Source organism: Pezoporus wallicus, unplaced genomic scaffold, assembly GCF_028554395.1.
Source record: "Pezoporus wallicus isolate ANWC-B61680 ecotype Strahan unplaced genomic scaffold, APGP_CSIRO_Pwel_v1 contig_8673, whole genome shotgun sequence".
Taxonomy (NCBI): Eukaryota; Metazoa; Chordata; class Aves; order Psittaciformes; family Psittacidae; genus Pezoporus; species Pezoporus wallicus.
This window is the reverse complement of record NW_026637196.1, coordinates 2307535-2326394: the sequence shown is the minus strand read 5'-3', so window position 1 is coordinate 2326394 and position 18860 is coordinate 2307535. Positions and strand designations below refer to the sequence as shown.

Genomic DNA, 18860 nt, shown 5'->3' with positions numbered 1-18860 from the left:
AACTAACTTCTGTTTCCTTATTTTATTAGGAATTGCTAAACAAATTGTCTGCAAAACATCAAGCACTTCTGAATTAGCTGGGAGATCATAATATGATCTATCTATCACACCAATTTTAAACTGATTTTTTTGATGGCTAGATAGCTAAGTATTTCCTTCCTTACAAAGGAGTTCTGAACTGAGATCAGAGATATTTTAGATTGGGATTACATACTGTTCTATGCATTTACTGTTTTAATGTTTTAAAGGAAAAACTTTCACATAAAATATTTATATACTCTACGGAACTAACACTGCATCTTCTGGTACTATCAAGCTCTCCAGTTTTACACCTTAGTCTGTATGCCTTAAACTTGACAGCCAGAAGCCCTGCCAGCAAGAACACCCCTTTTATTTCAAGCTTCACAGAGATCTCATGTGTTTCCAGGCTAAGTGCGAAAAATATCACAACCTGCGCCATCCAAGATTCCAACCAGACTTATTTCACTCAGCAACTAAACAACCATCAGATAGAGAAAACCACCATTACGAATGCAAGCAACACAACTTAAAAGTAAAAATTAATTCTGGCAGCAATAGCTTTTGGTAATGGCTGCCTCTTACTTTTAAGGACCTGCAAGGTGATGATTTTCATCGTCCTTCCCTCACAGATGATCTTCTTTTTAGATTGAAAGGAAGCCCAAGAATTGCACCAGACCTTAGGAAGCTCTGCAGAAGCATTCAGATTGTAAGATTTGCTAACACAAACAACTTCTGTGACTTCAACAGGTACAGCCAGCATCAACTTATGTTGAAGAAACTGCTTAAGAGCTTGGCTACTGCCCTGACCAATGTAAACATGTACCTTCCCAGAACTTTGAAGGCACATAACCTTTTGCCATCCCTCTGAAATTCAGCTGCAATGCTGGGAAAAGAAAACCACCAGAAAGTTTGTAAGTTCACCAACAAAGAAAACCAGATGTGACCAATGATAGGCAAACAGTCAAGTCAGAATTATCTACAGATTATACAGTCCATGTTCCCTTTTACTCCATATCTGACATTCACCCTCCTCCTGCTTCCTATAATGAATTTACTATATACTCCATAGAAGCAATACCTTTTGTCTCCTTTTTTATAAGCTGTTCCTTTCCCACCCAAATACTTTTCATTTCAACTGTCAAGTGCCCTGCTAAACAGCATAAAAAAGAAGTTACATATACATCAAATTTTGAGAGGATAAACCATGACATCCTTCATCCTTCAGGAACAGAGCTGTCTGTAAACGCAAGCAAGAGAAGTATTCACTCAGGCTTTCCATAACTTCAGATGCTTCATCTTCATGCTTTTATCTGATCTCTGGGATCCATCTGCCAGTATCAAGTATCACAAGCAGTAAGACAAACAGAACTATAAGCAGTAAATTCATGTTTGTTCTCTTAAATATAGCTGTTTCTCAAAGCAAAATGTCACATTTTTGACACCTGTCCTATCCCAAAGTATGTAACACAAATGTGATCACATGCCAAAGCACAAACTCTCAGTATACTTTAGACAATCACTTAAATTCAATAAAAAAGGGGAGAAGCTACTTAAGTGAATCACATCTTGAGCTTGCTCCCCCAAACAAGTGCTTCAATATAACCTGACTCTCAATGCTTTTCATTCCTTTGATTTTGGATTTAAGTTAGAGCAGTGACAGGAGCAGTGTTACAGTCACTGAAGCAGCAACCATTCCCGGTAGCCATCAGGCGACTACCTTAATGCTCCAATTCATTCACCAGTTGAAGGTAGGGCATGGAGAGGTTCTGCTATCCAGGGCACATTCTCCAGTGCTCCCCAAGCCCAGAGACATCAATCAGTGTTTTGCCACTGGAAACAGGCTGTATTGTGGGACAGTAATTGGTAGCTGATACTGTGATGGACTGGAGGGGAGTTGGTCATCTCCTCACAATTCTCCACTTCCCTAATGAGTAACTGTCCTTCCCACCTGATAGACCTGTCATTCAGGCCCCTAACGCAGCCTGAAAAGGCGTATTCTCTTACAATCAGAGGACCTGCCGTTGAAGGAAAGCAAATGCTCTTGGTGTATTAAAAATGTACCATTTATTCCTACACATGGAGATGGTCCACTTGCAAGCTGACTGCTTCTCATTTTTGTCCTACAGTGCAGGAAATAAGTTTTGTATTTTGCATAGCCTAAAAAGGCCCAGAAATACCATCTTTCAGCACCACCATTGCTTGAAAGAGCTGGTAACAGAAGCAAAGTACACATAGATACTGCCTCAAATCCAACCCAGTTTCAGTCCCTCAAGCTTTAAAGCACAACTTTGCCATGCTGCTTTATTTCAGCCCATCTTTTAAACAGGATACTTAAGTTATTTGACTGACTTAAAAATAAGATAGATACATCAAGCTTCAGCTTCCTCAGCAACAATCAGGCATTAGTGAAGGATCCTGAAAGGATCACTGCCACAGCAGAACTCCCCTGATGGGTCTCTTCACCTGCTTCTTCCTTTGCCTAGTAGGCAGGCCATCATATGCACAGTAGCATTAACTTGTTTTACTTTGACAGCTCTGCTTTCTCAGCAACCTGCTAGCCAGCATCAATGAGAAAGGCTCCAAACCCATACTGCTAAAATATACAAAGTCAAATGTATTTCCCAAGGATTAATAATAATTAGGGGAGAAATAGGTAAGATGACTTTTCAAAGAAGCTTGGTTCTGATGTGTTCCCTGCAATGAGCAACAACAATAAGCAGACTTATTTTCAACTCACACTGAACTATTTGGATCAGGTCCATAATAGGGATTCCCATTTCCCACACCAGACAGACACCCCTTTTTCTGCCTCACTTCTTCTTTCCTCCCCCTTTTAAGGGGTAAAACACGGCACTTTTGATGCATGCCACTTGTTAATTAAAAATTTAATTATTCCGCCACCCCAGCTTAAGACTTTACATCATGCAGCTGCAATGAGCTTAAAAAAAGGAAGCTGTGAATCATTTTATACTGAAAAGCTCTACACAGTGTTTATACCTGATAAATGATTGCTTAAAGGAAAAAAATACTCTCCCCACACAAACACACACATTTTCCTTGCAATCAGAACATGACTCCATTCACACCTTCGTGTATTTTGAATAAGCCCATCTAAAATAGCCACAAGCTTTCCCCACTCTAATGGGGCAAAAGAGGAATTCAGTGGAAGTAACGGGCATAGCAAGAAAAATCAGCTGTTTACTCTGCATGCAATAAAACAGGAGCTGCAGGAAATCTTTTCGGCTTTGGCCTCAAGCTGGATGTGCTGTTCAGCCAGCACTCTGAGGTTTTTGTTTTGCAGTATAAGTCAACAACTCACCCAGAGCCACAGCACTGTTTACCAACAGCTGTATCATGCATATTTTTTGTTATCCCACACTATCAGAACTAACAACCATTCAGAGAGGAAGAAAAATGAAATTACTCCTTACTGTCAGGCTTTGAACAAATGCAAAACAAAACAATAACACTGCACAGAAGGAAACATTCGTTTTATATAGATTTATTTAACGCAGTCGGAAACTGTCCCTTTTCTTCCATGTCAGCTGTGCAGACACTGATAGTTGAGGGCCCCTCGTGCATAGAGACAATTGTCACCCTGCGTAACCAACACGTATAGTGCCCAGAACCCAAAACCTGCACCGGCTGGGGAACTGCGAACACATACTTACTTGACTCGAGAGGCTTGGAGGAAGGCCTGAGCCAAATTTCTCCATCAGGATAGTGACAGATCATAGACCATACACAGACCATCGAAACATACAGTTTTCTACCTCAGAGAGCTTACAATCTAGCTGACAAATTCAGGAGACAAGGAATGCCTGGGGTGCCTTGCGTTTCAAACTGATTAACGTGAGGGACCCGTTTCAGAAGTCATGCACCTGCGAATTAAAGAGACAGGACAGAAAACAATGGGAAGCAAAACAATACCACAGCACTGCTGACTGCTAACCAACACAAATGGAGACAACCTCTCAGCTAAGAGCCAGTATATTATTATTACAGTTATAACCCAGCCAGCCTTAGCATCCACCTCTCCCACAGCACCAAAGCTGCCTGCCAGCATGGGTCAGCCCACTTCTACCCTGATAGTTTTCCACAGCAAACTAAGGAGAAAGTCCATGGTCTCCTCCACACTACCGAAAGGGCCTGTGAGAGAAGCAGCACAGGTGAGCACCAGCGCTAACTGCTCCCAGGAGCATACCAGCAGCACCAAACCCCACGGCTGCTTGGGGCCATTGAACTGCCTACACGAGTACAGCCGTGAGGGAAGAAGCATGAGGAAAGTAGGGCTATTTCCCTGCAGAGACACAAGCCCAGAGGGGGAGCGGGCCGGGCAGCCTCCCCCGGCTCCCCTCACAGCGCCGCAGGCAACAACCGGGCTGTAATGGAGAGAAGGGGGTAAATCTCCCTCAGGCGACGGCTCCGAGAAGCAGCACCACATCCTCCGCGAAGTCAGAAGCTTCTGGAAGTTACACTTTATTACGAGAGCGAACGGCGACCATCTCAAGCTAATGCTTACCGAGGGCCCGGCCCCTACCCCTCTTCCCCCCACAGCTACCGGTACCCGCCGCGGCCCAGCCGAACCCCGCCCGGCGGGACTCCCCTGCCGCCAGCATCACCTTCATGCCGCGCCTCCCGGAGCACCGCCCGGCAGGGATGGATGGATGGAGGGCGGGCGGGCGGCCGTCAGCTGCGTCCCCGTGTCCCCCAGGCGCGGATGCTCCGGGTCCTCCTGCCCGGTGTAAACACACAGCGGCGAGAGGAGGGGGTGGGCCGAGGGGGGGCAGCGCCATGGCAACCCCGGCCGGAAGAGGAAGCGCGGGGGTCAGGGGCCGCCATCTTGTTGGGGGTCGCTGCCGCGGGCCGTTGCTGTGGTAGTTCTGAGGGGTTCGGAGCTGAGCAGCAGCGCCAGGCACGCTTTAGTGACAAACTCTTCCTGGCGTTTGATGTTGAAGTGCTTTACAAATTGTAACGCGCTAGCCACCTCAGTTTCCCGTTATATGCCTGATGGGAGTGCAGCAAAGGGAGATAAGACCCAGCCATGGCCAGGCAAGGAGGTGGTGTTTGGCCAAGTTGAGGAGTTTGTTCTCAGGGCTCTGTCGTTGGTGTGTGCTGCTTGTTGTTTCATTAATTCTGGTCAAGAGCTGAGGTCTTGGGAGGAATTAGGGCTTTCTGGCCTTTAGCTCATACTATTCTCAACCAACATACCAGGTCTCCAGCCCTGCAGGACGGGGCTGCACACGGTGCTTCACATCAGGGTCTGCTCTTGGGTGGCAAAGACATCATAGAATGGTCTGGTTTGGAAGGGACATCAAAGCTCATCCAGTTCTAAACCCCTGCCACGGGCAGGGACACCTTCCACTAGAGCAGGTTGCTCCAAGCCCCGTCCAACCTGGCCTTGAGCACTGCCAGGGATGGGGAAGCCACAGCTTCTCTGGGCACCCTCTGCCAGTGTGGAAAAGCTTTGGCTTGTGTTCTCATGTATTGCTTTAAAGCTACCATGGGGCACAATCACACACCTGCTAGCAAATGGTTTGATTCAATGAGTGAAGCCAGACAAAACAAAACAAAAGGAAGGGTAGTTTGAAGTAATGATACCTTGAGCTGGGAGATAAAACAACATTAAGCAAATGGTGGGGATGAGAGTTCAGTTTTCTCTGATTTAGTAGTGTTCCACAGGTGAATATTGAGTTAATACATTACGTTGAGAACCTAACTACTAGTTGGCAAGTGTTTAAATCCAAAAGAGGAAAGATTGCTTTTATTCCCCTTTTTTCACCCCTTTACTTAGAAACTTTGCAATGACTTCTCTAAAGGATATGCCCTTGGCAGTCGTGTATGTCTTCTAAATCGTTCTTCATGTATCATATCTTCATGAATCGTATTGTCATGTATCTTCTAAGTCGTTCTTCAGTACAGTAGACCCTGTTTAATCAGAAACCATAAAAGGAAAAATGTGGCAGCTTAAAGGCTAGAAGCACCTTCACTCAGTGCACAGTGGAGGAAAAGCAGTTCATTTTTTTGCTGTTCCATATTGTTTTTTTCCAATCTGCAGAACCACCTCGGAGAGCAGAGGTAGAGTGGTACCCCAGGGCTAATTTTCATTTTTCAGTTAAATAGGAAATTTTGGTGTGGCGAGTTGGCCCTGGTACCCACTAGAGCTGCTCGATCACTCCCCTCCTCAGCTGGATTGGGGAGAGAATATACAATGAAAGGCTTGTGGGTCAAGATAAGGACAGGAAGAGATCATTCACTGATTACTGTCACAGGCAAACCAGACCCAACTTTGATAAACTAATTTCCTCATCAAATCAGAGTAGGATAATGAGAAATAAATCTAAATCTTAAAAACACCTTTCCCACACACACACTCCCTTCTTCCTGGCCTTAGCTTCACTCACAGATTCTGTACCTCCTCCTCTCTAGTGGTGCAAAGCTGTGGGGAATGGGGCTGTGGTCAGTTCATCACAGTTGTCTCTGCTGCTCCTTCCTAAGGTGGAGGATTCCTCATGCTCTTGTCCTGCTCCAGCGTGGGGTTCCTCCCACTGGAGACAGTCCTCCATGGACTTCTCCAGTGTGAGTCCTTCCCATGGGCTGCAGTTCTTCATGAACTGCTCCAGTGTGGGCTCCTCTCTCCATGGGGCCACAGGTTCTGCCAGGAGCCTACTCTGACATGGGCTGCCCACAGGGTCACAGCCTGCTTTGGGCATCCGCCTACTCTGGTGTGGGGCTGCAGGTGGAATCTGCTGCAGCATGGGCCTCCATGGCCTGCAGGTGGAATCTGCTCCACCATGGACCCCCATGGGCTGCAGCCATACAGCCACAGGAAAATCTCTGCTCCAGAGCCCAGAGCACCACCTGCACTGAACTTGGTATCTGCAGAGCTGTTTCTCTCACATAGTGTCACTCTCTCTGGCTGCAGTTTCCATTGCATATCACCCTTACCCCCCACCGCCCCCCCTGTCTTCTTAACTGTGTTATCTTTAAGGTGCTACCAGCATCACTGATGGGCTCTGCCTTGGCCACCCGCAGGTCTGTCTTGGAGCCAGTCTTGCAGATGGAAAGGAAGAGATTTTGATGTTTCTGAATAAACTATTACACTCATGTTTAAAGTAGATTTGGTGACCATAAACAATTAAAATTGGTACTTCTAACAGTACTGGCTGCACAAATTAATGCAAGCACTGCAAGATTTGAAAGCATCTGAAATTAAAATAAGGAAATATTTTTCTACTGATGTCTTTTCAGTATTTATATATGCTATAATCAATATCTATATATGCTATGAATGCTATAGAACAGATCTGTTTAATCAGATCTGTTTAGTAAAATATTTTATGATAGGGGTAATGCGCATTAAAACATACTCATGACTGAACACTGATGCTGCATCATTTGGTAATGATAGAGAGGATTGAGACTATACAGCCCAAACAATGCTCCTGGTATATTTGCATGTCTTAAGCCTTACTGAGAACAGAATGAAAAGTTGGCAAGGGGAACACAGATTTAACCATCTTTTTTCACCATCTGAGCTGAAAGGCAAAATATAAAGACCAGACACTGTGAAATGTTCATTAAAATCCCAAACTTATTTTCACCTTACAGATAACACATGTTAAGAATAAATTAGCTTAACTCTTAAAGCTAGTCTCTTCATGGATATTGCACATAGCTCAAGAGATCTGACATTTCTGGTCTAGGGTTCATTGTTTCTCCAGGTTTTGGCTTATAGTCACATCCCATGTATGCATGAAGAGGCAGTATCATAGCTCCACCATGAAGTACCAAGAAAGCTTCTGAGGTATTTGCAGAACAGTGAGATAGACTACACCACTGGCAAACCTTCAGAACTTGATAGACCCTATTCTCCTATTCTGCATCTCAGCTGCAGGTCACTGTAAGCTTTCTCATTGATGGGAAAGCAAAATAAAGGCATAGACAGATTTGTCTCTTGTAACCAACTTTTGCTATTGGTGATTCTAATACATTCTCCTTTCTTACCATAAACACTAAAAATAAGCTGGAAAGCTACTTGTTATTGACCTTTGCTTTCATAATGTTTTTTTATTGCCCCTTCCCCCCCCCCCCCCCCCCCCCCCCCCCCCCCCATTCGGTGGTGTTACATTACTAACACACTTTGGCATGTTAAATATACTATTCTTACAGAAGAGCCCTAAGCAAGACTATAAAGATGTGATTTATACAATACTGGCAAAGAAAAAATGGAAAGAAAAAATATATCAGCCCTCTTACTAAGCTGAAATCATCTAGCTCTCAAGTAGATATATGAAAAGAACTCTGTACATGTTGCTGGTTTGGATTAAAAATAGTACTTTGGCTTCAGTCTAGGTTTTTTTTTTCCCCTGTTATTGGGAAAGTTCTTATATAAAATCCATTTCAAACCTCTTTAATAAAGATCCTTCTGCACAGGGATACAGCACTTACCCATTACCTTCTGGAGCTGTACTCTCATCAGTCTGCCCACTTCTCTGAATGCAAATTTTTTTTTCTCAATTATGTAAAATCCTGAACTTTAAATATCAGTTTGGCTTATTTGTGGTTCTTTGTTGTGTTTCTTTAAGGTTCTTTGAAAGAACACCCTTAAACGAGGCTAGGAGCCTAATGCCTGTGACAGAGCCTTTCACAAACTTACAGGGCAAAACAGATGCAGCAAACCTGATGTGAAGAGACACTGAACTGTGACCATGGTCAGTTTGTTCTCAGAGCACCAAGAAAGAATGAGTTTCTATTACACTGTGGCAGGCAGTATTTCATGATGTTTACATAAAATGGCCAAAGCATTTCCACCAGCAGATATTGGCATTTTCTAGAAGGATTTTTTTTTTTTTTACAAAATGGATTGTATAAGAAAAGGCATATTGTTGGCAACAAAGGATCCTTGGAGCCTGATTTTTTCACCTGCCATGCATATACAATGCACATCCCTGCGGATACTGTCCACCTGGAAGGATGGCGTAAATGAGAAAGTAAGAATAGCAGATTATAGAATCATAAGTATAATAGTTGCACCTTCTGCTCATTAGATAAGTTATAGGAGCATTCAGGGAATAAAATCCTTTCATCACTGAAGTCATACAAAATTCCCACTAATTTCCACAGGGCTAATCTGCTGCTTCAGTTTGACAGCAGTAATCAGGTACCCCATCTGTTTAATTCTCAGACTGGGCAAGAACTTAATTTTGTCTGAAGTTCACATTTTCACCCTTTTTTGATTAAAATGTGTTCTTTGAGAATGAAGGTACCAGTTTCAGTTTGTTCTTCTAATTTAATAAAGGCAGTCCCTTTGTTCCTATAGTATGTGATTAGCTTTGTATCACTGAGCAACATAAACTAACAAGGTTTGAAAGCATTTTTCTACCAAATAAACTGAAAGCTCCTATGTTTATATTCCCCAAAATTAAAACTCAGATGAGATTAATTGAAAAATCCAGCCTTGAAAGCAACTGGAAGCTCCATTTCATAAAAGGCCACATATTTGGCAACGAAAGCAAGTTTTGATAATTTTAATGAGGGAAAGAAAGTGAAAAAGAAAGTGAGTTTGAACTTCTAGGTTCACTTAAAGCTTCTGTATTTCATATGCTTTTAGCTATGGAGCACAAAGGCAGTTTATGTTTTACATAGCCTTCAAAGTCCTGCAACAGAAAACTGTCTCTGCCAGAATGCCAGGATACGTAACTGGATTCACATATGGGCTTCCCAGACCTCTAAAATGTTCAGATTCATTTTTACTTTGAACTCCTGCCAAAGACTCTGAACTGCACAGACAGCAAAGCTCTGCTAGTAGGTTCTGCTGACATTTGGAATCACCAGCAATTTGTTCTCAGGATGCCAGAACAAAGCTGTAGATAATACTTCACCCCTATAATGAACCATAGAATTCATATGGGGGTGTCTCTTGACCTTTTGAAGTTTGGGTTTTTTTTTTACCTACACAGGCAGTATAATTTTTTACAGGAAGGAGGCACTGACATGATAATGCTTGCAAAGTTACAGTGCTTTCTTTAAGCAGTGCTTCTGGCCAAAATCTTCCTATCATCCATTTTATGATCTCCTCTTCCTAGACTAAAGTTTCTTCTCAATGGAGATGAGAAGCCAGCTAGCACCCTCCATGCTCAGGACCTGTGGTCCAAAAGAATATTGGTAACACTGAACTGTGATAATTTTATTCCAGTGTAAGTTGTACCTTACAGTGTTAAGGCTTAACAGTACTGGACATTTATAAATTATTAACTAGAGCATCACTCCCTCTACTTACAGTTAGTGGTGGGAAAGGTAGGGAAATAACAGCATGAGGCGCTGCAGCAGACAGACTCGGGAGTATTAGCTGTGGCTTCTACTTAGTGTTGGTGGAGCTTTGCTTCTTTTGTAACCAGGCCTGTAGCTCCTCCTGCATTGAGTGTCTGCGCTCTGAGATTCCAAAGATTCTTGTCTCACAGCCTGTTTCTGTTAGGTTGAATTGCATCCCAATAGAAGGCCCTATCTACAGAGGGGTCTACCACTACATTTAAGACACTTGTCAGCATTTGCAAACGTGCATCTTGATTAAGCACAGTCACATGGCTTTATGAAAACTGTGCTGCAAAAGCAGACTGGTGTCCTGAAGTATCTGCTATAAGAAGAGATTCATTTGGCGTTACCAGTACTCTCAGTGGATTCTTCTCTCAGGTCATTAGGCTTGGTGGGGCCATTGCACAGGATGACATCTTGACTTGTATCTGGTTTTAGATTGCACAACAGGAAAGGACTGCATAAGTATTTCTCCTAATGACAGGTAAGTTCCAGTATACAGATTGCACTACTGTTTGATCAGTAAATTAGTTGTGTAAAAATTAATACTCCTAGAGAGGAGAAATTAACAGCAGTGGCTTGTTTCTCTGCTGGGCACTCTGTGAACTCTTCTAAGCTCTACAGTATATTTGGGGGTGTAAACTAACGCCAGTGCTTGCCCACTACAGTTTTAGCCACATGCCCCTGTCCTGACATAGTACCCTCTTAGTGCCTCTACCAGGTGGGTTTTCCAACCTGATTACTGATCCACAAAGCATCCACTGCCCCGCATTAGACCCATATTAATGCTCTGGAATAGTGGCAGTGCTGCTGAACTGCCTAGTGAAAAAGGCAGGGACAACTACCTGTCAAACTACAGTGAAAAGAGAAACGTCAGTATCACTATGTTGATGTAGTAACTGGCAGAGACACTTCTCAAACAGGCATGCTCTCTGTAGCTTTAAATACTACCTATATTCAACAGCTTCTCCTTAAAATAGGTTGCCACTGAGAAAAGCTGACAATATACCAAATATTGAGGGCCAAGTCCAGTATCTAGGCAAAAAAGTTCTGATATAACCCAGACAATATCCACCAAAGCAGGTCTGTGTTCAAGCTGCCTATTAGGTCAGGCTATTGCAGACATCAGTACCTGGAATGGTGTCTAGTTCCAGAGGGTCTTGAACACTTCAACTATTTGTAATCACAGAATTCCTACTGCTAAATATCACTCCTTTAGTTGGTGTAATATGCAATCCACATGCAGCTTTTGCAGTCAGCACAGATACTGCCATAGGTGACCAACTCCCTTTTTATAGATCCGGTTTAGAGCAAGCTCCAGTCTTTGGCTGATAAATGAACTCTAGAGGACCTTCCTTCATTCTCTAGGTGCTGGTCTCACTTTAGTAAGAACAGAGGCTTCCAGATAATGACTTGGAGCAAAAGCTGCAATTCACCATGTGTTAAACCAGGCACTGGCTGTGTGAACAGGAATGATGGGGCATGCATAGTAAAAAAATGCCTGGCAGTACATCAGTCAAAGGATGTTCTGCCTTATATTTATAAATAATTGAAGTTGCACACAAAGTGGGTGACAACAATGATTCAGAGCTGAAGGTACAATACATAACCACTGTTCTGACATGAATCCAGTTCAATCTCAGACCCAATTCACAGCAGTGGATGAAGAGGGATGCGGGAAGGAGATTCCTACCTTATCCTCACCACAAAACCACACAGAAGTACTTTGCAGACTGTTTGAATTTCTGTTACAGGTCTTACACGCTCTTAAAAATCCATTGCAGGGCAAACATTTAATGTTTGTATGCTTATATGCTTGCAAGAGACAGTGCCCATATGCAAAACTGTGCTTCTGTATTTATGCATGCATATGGGGATTAGCATGTAGAATTAGTTCTTTTTCTAATCCTAGTGAAATGTGGTAGGACCATTAATGCCAAGAAAGGGAACTTTCATCTCCTTCATACCCTTCATATTATTCTTCACTAATGGGCTGTGCCTCAGTAATTACAGCTCTAGAAGGGAAGAAGTTGACCTGGGCTTACTTATTGTAGAGCTACCATGGAGAGAGGATATTAGCACCGCCATGGAGATGAAAGCACAGGCAAGTTATATGGATTCTAGTAACTGTTGAAAAATATATGAACTATTTAAAAAGCAAAATGTTTAAGGTCTCAATTCTTCACTCCTTCCAAGGAAAATATGAGCTTTGCATGGCAGAACTGCAAAAGATAGCGTGGCAGTCCCACAGCTGGCAGACAGCCTTCCTGAAGCACAGGGTCAGATACAACAGACTCCTATTCCTTCATGTTGTTCTCTTCCTCGTTTCCTTTCTTTAGTTTTACTGTTCGTGAGGTATCCAGATCTTCACTTCAGCTGATGGACACAACCATGTACCCTTATGTAGTTGTTTCACCCCCTTTTCACTCTCCAGGAGAAAGGCAGTGACCAACTGAAATACTTCCCCCGTCTCTCCCATAGAATGTTGGGATCTAAAATGCTGGACTTTAAGATCAACCAGCACTAAGATAACACAATAGATTCTCAGATTTGCCTGTTCAGTGTTCCCTTCCACCTCCCCCCTTCAACTGTTTAACTTATAGAAACAACCTAGAAATCAGCTACTGTTCGTAAACATCAGAGAGGCAAGAAGAGGAAGTGTGGGCATGGATAACACACTAGAGAGCCGTGCCTCCCCATGAATCCCACCAAGCTGTTAGGAAATCAGACAGCAGTAGGTGCACAGGTTGAATCCAGCATGACTCCAGAATGCAGATGGAGATTATTTCTTGTACCAACACAAGCAATAGGGCTGCTTGCATGACACAGCCCCAGCATGGAAACTGCTCTCAAACAGCTCATCAACAACATGCAGTTGAAAAGTCACAGTTTGGAGGTTTCTGAGATAACGCAACTCTAATCTTTGATTTGCTGCTATTATCAAATCTCAGCAATGCAAAACTAAACTCAGCCAAACTGCTACACGTCTAACTCCTGGGAGTCTCCAGGATTAAGGTTATAATGTGTATACCTCCAGGACATGCTGTAAGCACATCGGGTGTCAAAAGCAAACATAGAGCTGGAAAATACCTGTGCAAAAGCATTTTTCAGATAGTCATGATAAACAGAAGAAACAGTGCTGATTATTAAATGCATTGCTTTTTCTCCTGTGAGTTATAACCAGCTGATACTCACAGTTTGGTATTTGAAGTATTTTTGGCTGGAAACTTCACATTTCAGCTGAGATATACAGTTAGAGCCTCTAATACTTATTTTCGTGAAAGCTTTCCTAGTATGTGATGTCAGGTCTTAAGCTGTAGAAGACATACACATTCCAAAACCAAGGAAGAGCAATGTGGCTATACTAGTGCCTGAATTTCTCTTCTTTGCTTTTGCAAAGAATATTATGATTTTCCACAGGGGCAAGAAAACTGTCTCCATGTTGCCCCATTCCTCCAGCACACCTGGAAATATACATCCCTCTTGCAGAGCATAAATCACTTTGCTCTTTGACCATTTATTCCTTTTCGTCTCCATTCTGGGCACTTGAGCTCCATTTCAGCAACATAATGTTTCTGTAGGAGGTGGAAGATAGGAACACACACAGACCACACAAGAAAAAGGCCTCACAAGCTGCTTTTTCCTAATTGGAAATCCAGAAATTTAACTTAAGACAACCTAGACTGCCCTTTTCAACACCGCCCTTCACAGCTTAGTACCCCTGACCTTTCTCACTTCAGAAAAGAAAACCTTATCACTATAGCATCGTAGAATAGTATCCCCTCAGGTAAAACAGTGCTCTAAAAGTCAGCAACGATGGCCAGGAAATAGCTGTTTTAGTAACAATGATGTGCTGCTCACCCAGCCTCAAGCTGAGCTTCTTGTTACAATCCATATTCATCACAAATCCTTTTGGATTTTTTGGGTATTAGCAATGTTTCCTTGGACTGCAGCTTCTCCCATGAACCTTCAGTAAGCCACCATTATCACCTGCATGAGTCAAAAAACCTACTTTGAGAACATCATTCTAACAATCGCACATTTCTGTTAGGAAAAGGAAATTAATTTTAAGCTAAAAAAAGCTAACCAAAGACATTAATACCTGAACCAGTAGAAGCTGCACTAAGTGGCTTTAGTGAGTCCGTGGAGCCTGTCACTCCTATACACTTATATACCATCCTATACTATCAAGTATCTATAACGCTTGTTTTGTGCTGACAGACATCACTGCACACACTGTATTGTGACTCAGAATTCTCAGTACTAAAACAAGAACTATTCAGTCAGTTACACAGGTGGCACAACCCTCTTCCATCACATGGGAAGATGCTGTACAGAAGACCCCTTTCCTCTGTTAACTCTGCACTACCCAGTATCACAGCAACTACCACCTGCAGTCCTTGGGATTGGAGGTAAAATACTTTATTAGTAAGCATAAAGACATTAACCACAGAAACACTGACTCCAACAAATCTTCTCCTGTGGAAAGCTAGGCAACTCCTTTTCTTGAGGGTAGATCCTTGACCTCTGTGAGGGCTGCAGGTATTACGCACTTCTGGGAACTAACACACCTGTTTCACATCCTGTATGTGGCTGAAGGTGCATCTCTTTAGCAATCAGCTTTGAAAACCTGACCTTCATTTCATGTCTAAAACAGAGGTAATAGCACCCAACTGCTTTGTAAGCACTTGCCAGAGAACATTTGAAGACTGGAGGCTCTGTTCCTTTGCCAGGAAAGATTAGCAATCCCCATAGGGAGGGATGGCATGGGACTCCTGCTTTCTAGTTCTCCTTCTGCTACTGAGACATCCTGGATGCACTTGTTCATGAGCCAGCATCTGAATTTCTTTATTCATGAAATGTGGCTAAACATTCCAATTTTTAGTATTTCATTATATTTTCAAAATACTTTGAATAAGGCATGCTAAGAAAGTTCTGAACATTATTAGCTGCTTGTACATTTTTCATGTCATTTCATAGCCTAGCAGCTTATATTCCCAAGACATGTGCTGTCCCTACAAACACACTGAGAAATCAAACCTATTCTATTTCTGAAGCTTCATCCTGACAGGTTTATGAAAGAAATGTTGGATCTTACCCAATTGCCTGATGCTTCTCTATTAAGAAATTTCACCTCAAAGTAGTGTCTTGTGTATAGAACCAGTTTTGTTTCTTACAAGGTTTCAGGTTTCTTTCCCTGAAAGCTCCTGTGGAAATACATACACATTGTTATGTTATGCATACATTTCCATGTTTGCATGAAGTCTAAGTTCTGATTCCACAGAAGGACCTGAAAAACACACAGTTGTGCCACTTTAAAGAGTGGAACTCCCTAAAAGCAAAGAAATTAGCTAAAAGGAACAATTAAAAGGATAAAAACTTAGAAACTTAAAGAAAATATTACTGACATAGAAATAAAATGTATACTAGACATTGTATAAAGAGCAATCATGCTTAGATGTGGGAGCAGCAGAAATGAAGAGTGGAAGTCATCTGGTGAAAATAAAGAGGAATGTAAATTCTGACAAGTGGCAACATGGGTAAAAAGATACATCTTTTTAAATTGGAAATCTGTCAAAATTATTGGAATCAGTAGAAAAGCAAGATGTAAAAGTAAGGTTACTGCAGAAAAAGCCATGCATCCCTTAGGCCAACATGTGCTATGGAGCAGCACAGGGATGTTACTGATAAGATCATTCCTTACAGGGGTTGATATGAGGAAATCTCAGGCTCAGGAAGGATGTCTCAAAGAAAATATCATTGTTGAGAAGAAAGGGGTTTAGCACAAATCAGTGCAACAAACAGTACTGACTTGTTAGGAGCAGGTGACGCTTATCCAGGGGTTCAGAGGCAGCTCATGTTTGAAACTGCTCAGCTACTGAGTGGTTTAGTAAGTGCCGCTTAAATCACTGCAGTGCCAGAGCTGGGGGAAAATGCAATCAAACTCAAAGAAGGATTCAGGTGAGTGGTTGGATTTCTTCCATATCCAGGGTTGGAAGAAATGTATAATGAAAATGGAAGAAGTAGGCTAAGGGATAAACTTCATGTATAGGGGCTGAGTCAGAGTTTAAAGTCAGTCTCCTAGAGGTTCCTGAAGAAGCCCATGATGATCCAGCTGGTGACCCAGTGGATACACTTACCTAAACTACAGTTGTGTTCACTAGACAGTACAGGGACTGAGGAAGCCCGGTGCAACATGTTACAGCTTTTAGGGATGGAGGGTGCCAACAGACCTTAATGACTCCTGACTGGCCTCACCTGGGGTCTCTACCCGTGGCCTCTACCCATTGGCCCAGGGCCCCTATTTCAGCTCTGGCATTACATTTTGCTTCTTGTTGGGGCTGTGTTGTAGAACCATGTTCCTTTGGTTTGGTCTTTGTTTTCTTGCTTGGACAGCAAGCCTATGTTTTGGTCTTGTTTGTGCCTTCAGCTTTTGGATGGGCACTGAAGGTGGTTCAACACCTCATCAACAAGCTGTGCTGCACTTACAGTTTCTCAAACCCTGCTTATGGAGTAGCCCTTTTCCTGCTGCTTCTCTCTGGTCTGTTTGTCTTGGTTCCCTTCCAAGGCAAGCCAGGGAAAGGAGCAATGACCTCTATTGTAAAGTGGAGCTTAGGCAGAGCCAGAAGAGTGTTTGGGTTGTGCAGTATAAGCTTTCTAAAAGCTTTTAGGAGGACTCATTAATAAAAGAAATTTTAAGGCTTAAAAATCCTTTTAGGGGAAAATAGTGCAGGTAAAGAACTCATTTTCCTAATGGGCCATCAGAACACATCCAAAACCTGTTGTGGCATCTGTATGTATAATCTAAAAGTATCTGGTGGAGGTGAATAGTGAAGCAACAAGCTGCAGATGCTAAAGCAGTCTTGAGATGATTTAGGCTAAAACTGGTGCATTGCTTCCTAGCATACATTACAGAACAGACTCTTCAGGCTTGCAAGCATTTTCTGCAGGAAGCAGTTACTGGTCTGTACTGTGCAGAGAGGGATCAAAGGAATGAACGGGCTGTCAGTGGTGATGGTGAGTTCCTTACTCTTTCTGGAAGCACATCCCACTTGCACAAATGGCAAACCACTAGAGAGCAGCATTACCTCAGGACTTTTGTTGTGAGCTTGTAAATAATACATTAGCGTGATGTTTGCAACTAGGTAATGGTTTCACATCAGGTTTTATCAGAACAGGGAACCTGTAGACCAGCCAGTCCCATCTGGCTCACCCGATGGGTATTTTGATACTCAAATACTGAAACTAACCTTTGTAGCTTGTCTTCATGAACCCAACTTTTCCTATGCATTAAATTCAAAAAATAGTGAAGTTCTTTTCAGCCTACAGCTACTGCAAACCAGACAAAATCAAGTTGGATGTAAAAGCTTCAGCTAATTCTTGTCTCTAGCCATCATCTTGTTCTAAGGCTCACTGATGCCTGTAGTTATCTCCAATGCAGAGTCTTTGGAGCTGCGATTCTCCTAACATTCTGACACTGGAAGGGTAGAAGATGAGTGGTGGTGAAATGGCAGAGATCACACTGCTGCAGAAGTGGTTTAGGAGGGACAGAGTCCAAACATACACTGGTTTCAAACTAATTTTAACATATCTCAGTATTTACACCAGAGATTTTGTCTTTTAAAGTCTGAATCTTTCATTTAAATAAAAATGTACCTGAAATGTGGAAATACACCAATATGTGCTGTGGCATAAGATACTCTAACTTACACTAAAATCAACTAATTACCTGAAAATAATTAGTCTTAGACTGATTAGACTTAGCATTCAAGTCTTCATGTATCAAGCATACGCTATGATACCTTTTCTATGAAAGGTTTGCTTTTGCTGCCTAGTAACTTGGACAAGTAAGGACTTAAAAAAGAAAATCTTATTTTTGTGATTTTTGACCTTTTCTGAAAAAGCCCAAACATTTTTTTCACACTCAGTCAAGGTCAGTGATTTAATTATTCTGAACCAATTTACTGACTGGCAACTGAAAAGCAGGAAAACTCATTTTCTTCTCTCAACCAGTAAATAATGAGGCATGAATTGTATGCGTTCACTAATCCTAGCATCCTGAAGGACACAATACCTGTAATCAGATAACTGTTAAATAACATAAACACAAAGGAAGTGGCATACATGGTTTTTATCATTTAACTCTTTTTTCCCAGCCTGTTACAGTGTAGTGTAATAGTTTCACTTAGTGGCTATAAAGTTATTTGAAACTGCTCTTCAGCGGAAGCTGATTTCTGTCTAAATGCAGCATAAACCAAAACAGGTTTAAAAAGGAAGTGTCACATAGTAAGTGCCATGTTACTGTGACTTAACAAGTTAGGACTCTTGATATAGTAAGAACTGGTCTGTTTAAGCATGTAAAGATAAATGAATCCTCCTGAAAAGTAATAGTTTTCTTAAGGTGAATACACATCTGAGTTAAGCCAACTGTTTGTTCACTAGGATTTGTCTACATAATTGTCTGAGAAACTGAGCATCAGAGTGATGCTCCACTACACGCTTAGATAATCACATGGCCTTTCACT

General features: G+C 42.3%; 1 protein-coding gene across 2 annotated transcripts in view; it reads right to left on the bottom strand.

The window, feature by feature from the left end:
* LOC130596426 (transmembrane protein 263-like) overlaps positions 1–4832 on the bottom strand; it is a 196685-nt gene extending 191853 nt beyond the window's left edge. Inside the window, exon 1 of one of the 2 annotated variants that reach the window (XM_057404008.1) lies at positions 4644–4832. In XM_057404008.1, coding sequence (XP_057259991.1) covers positions 4644–4817 — 174 coding nt within the window. In that variant the 5' untranslated portion in view covers positions 4818–4832. Of the gene's footprint in view, positions 1–3692; positions 3825–4643 lie in introns of those variants that run through there. The other variant, XM_057404010.1, reaches the window with a different exon arrangement.
* Positions 4833–18860: the final 14028 nt, after the last annotated feature.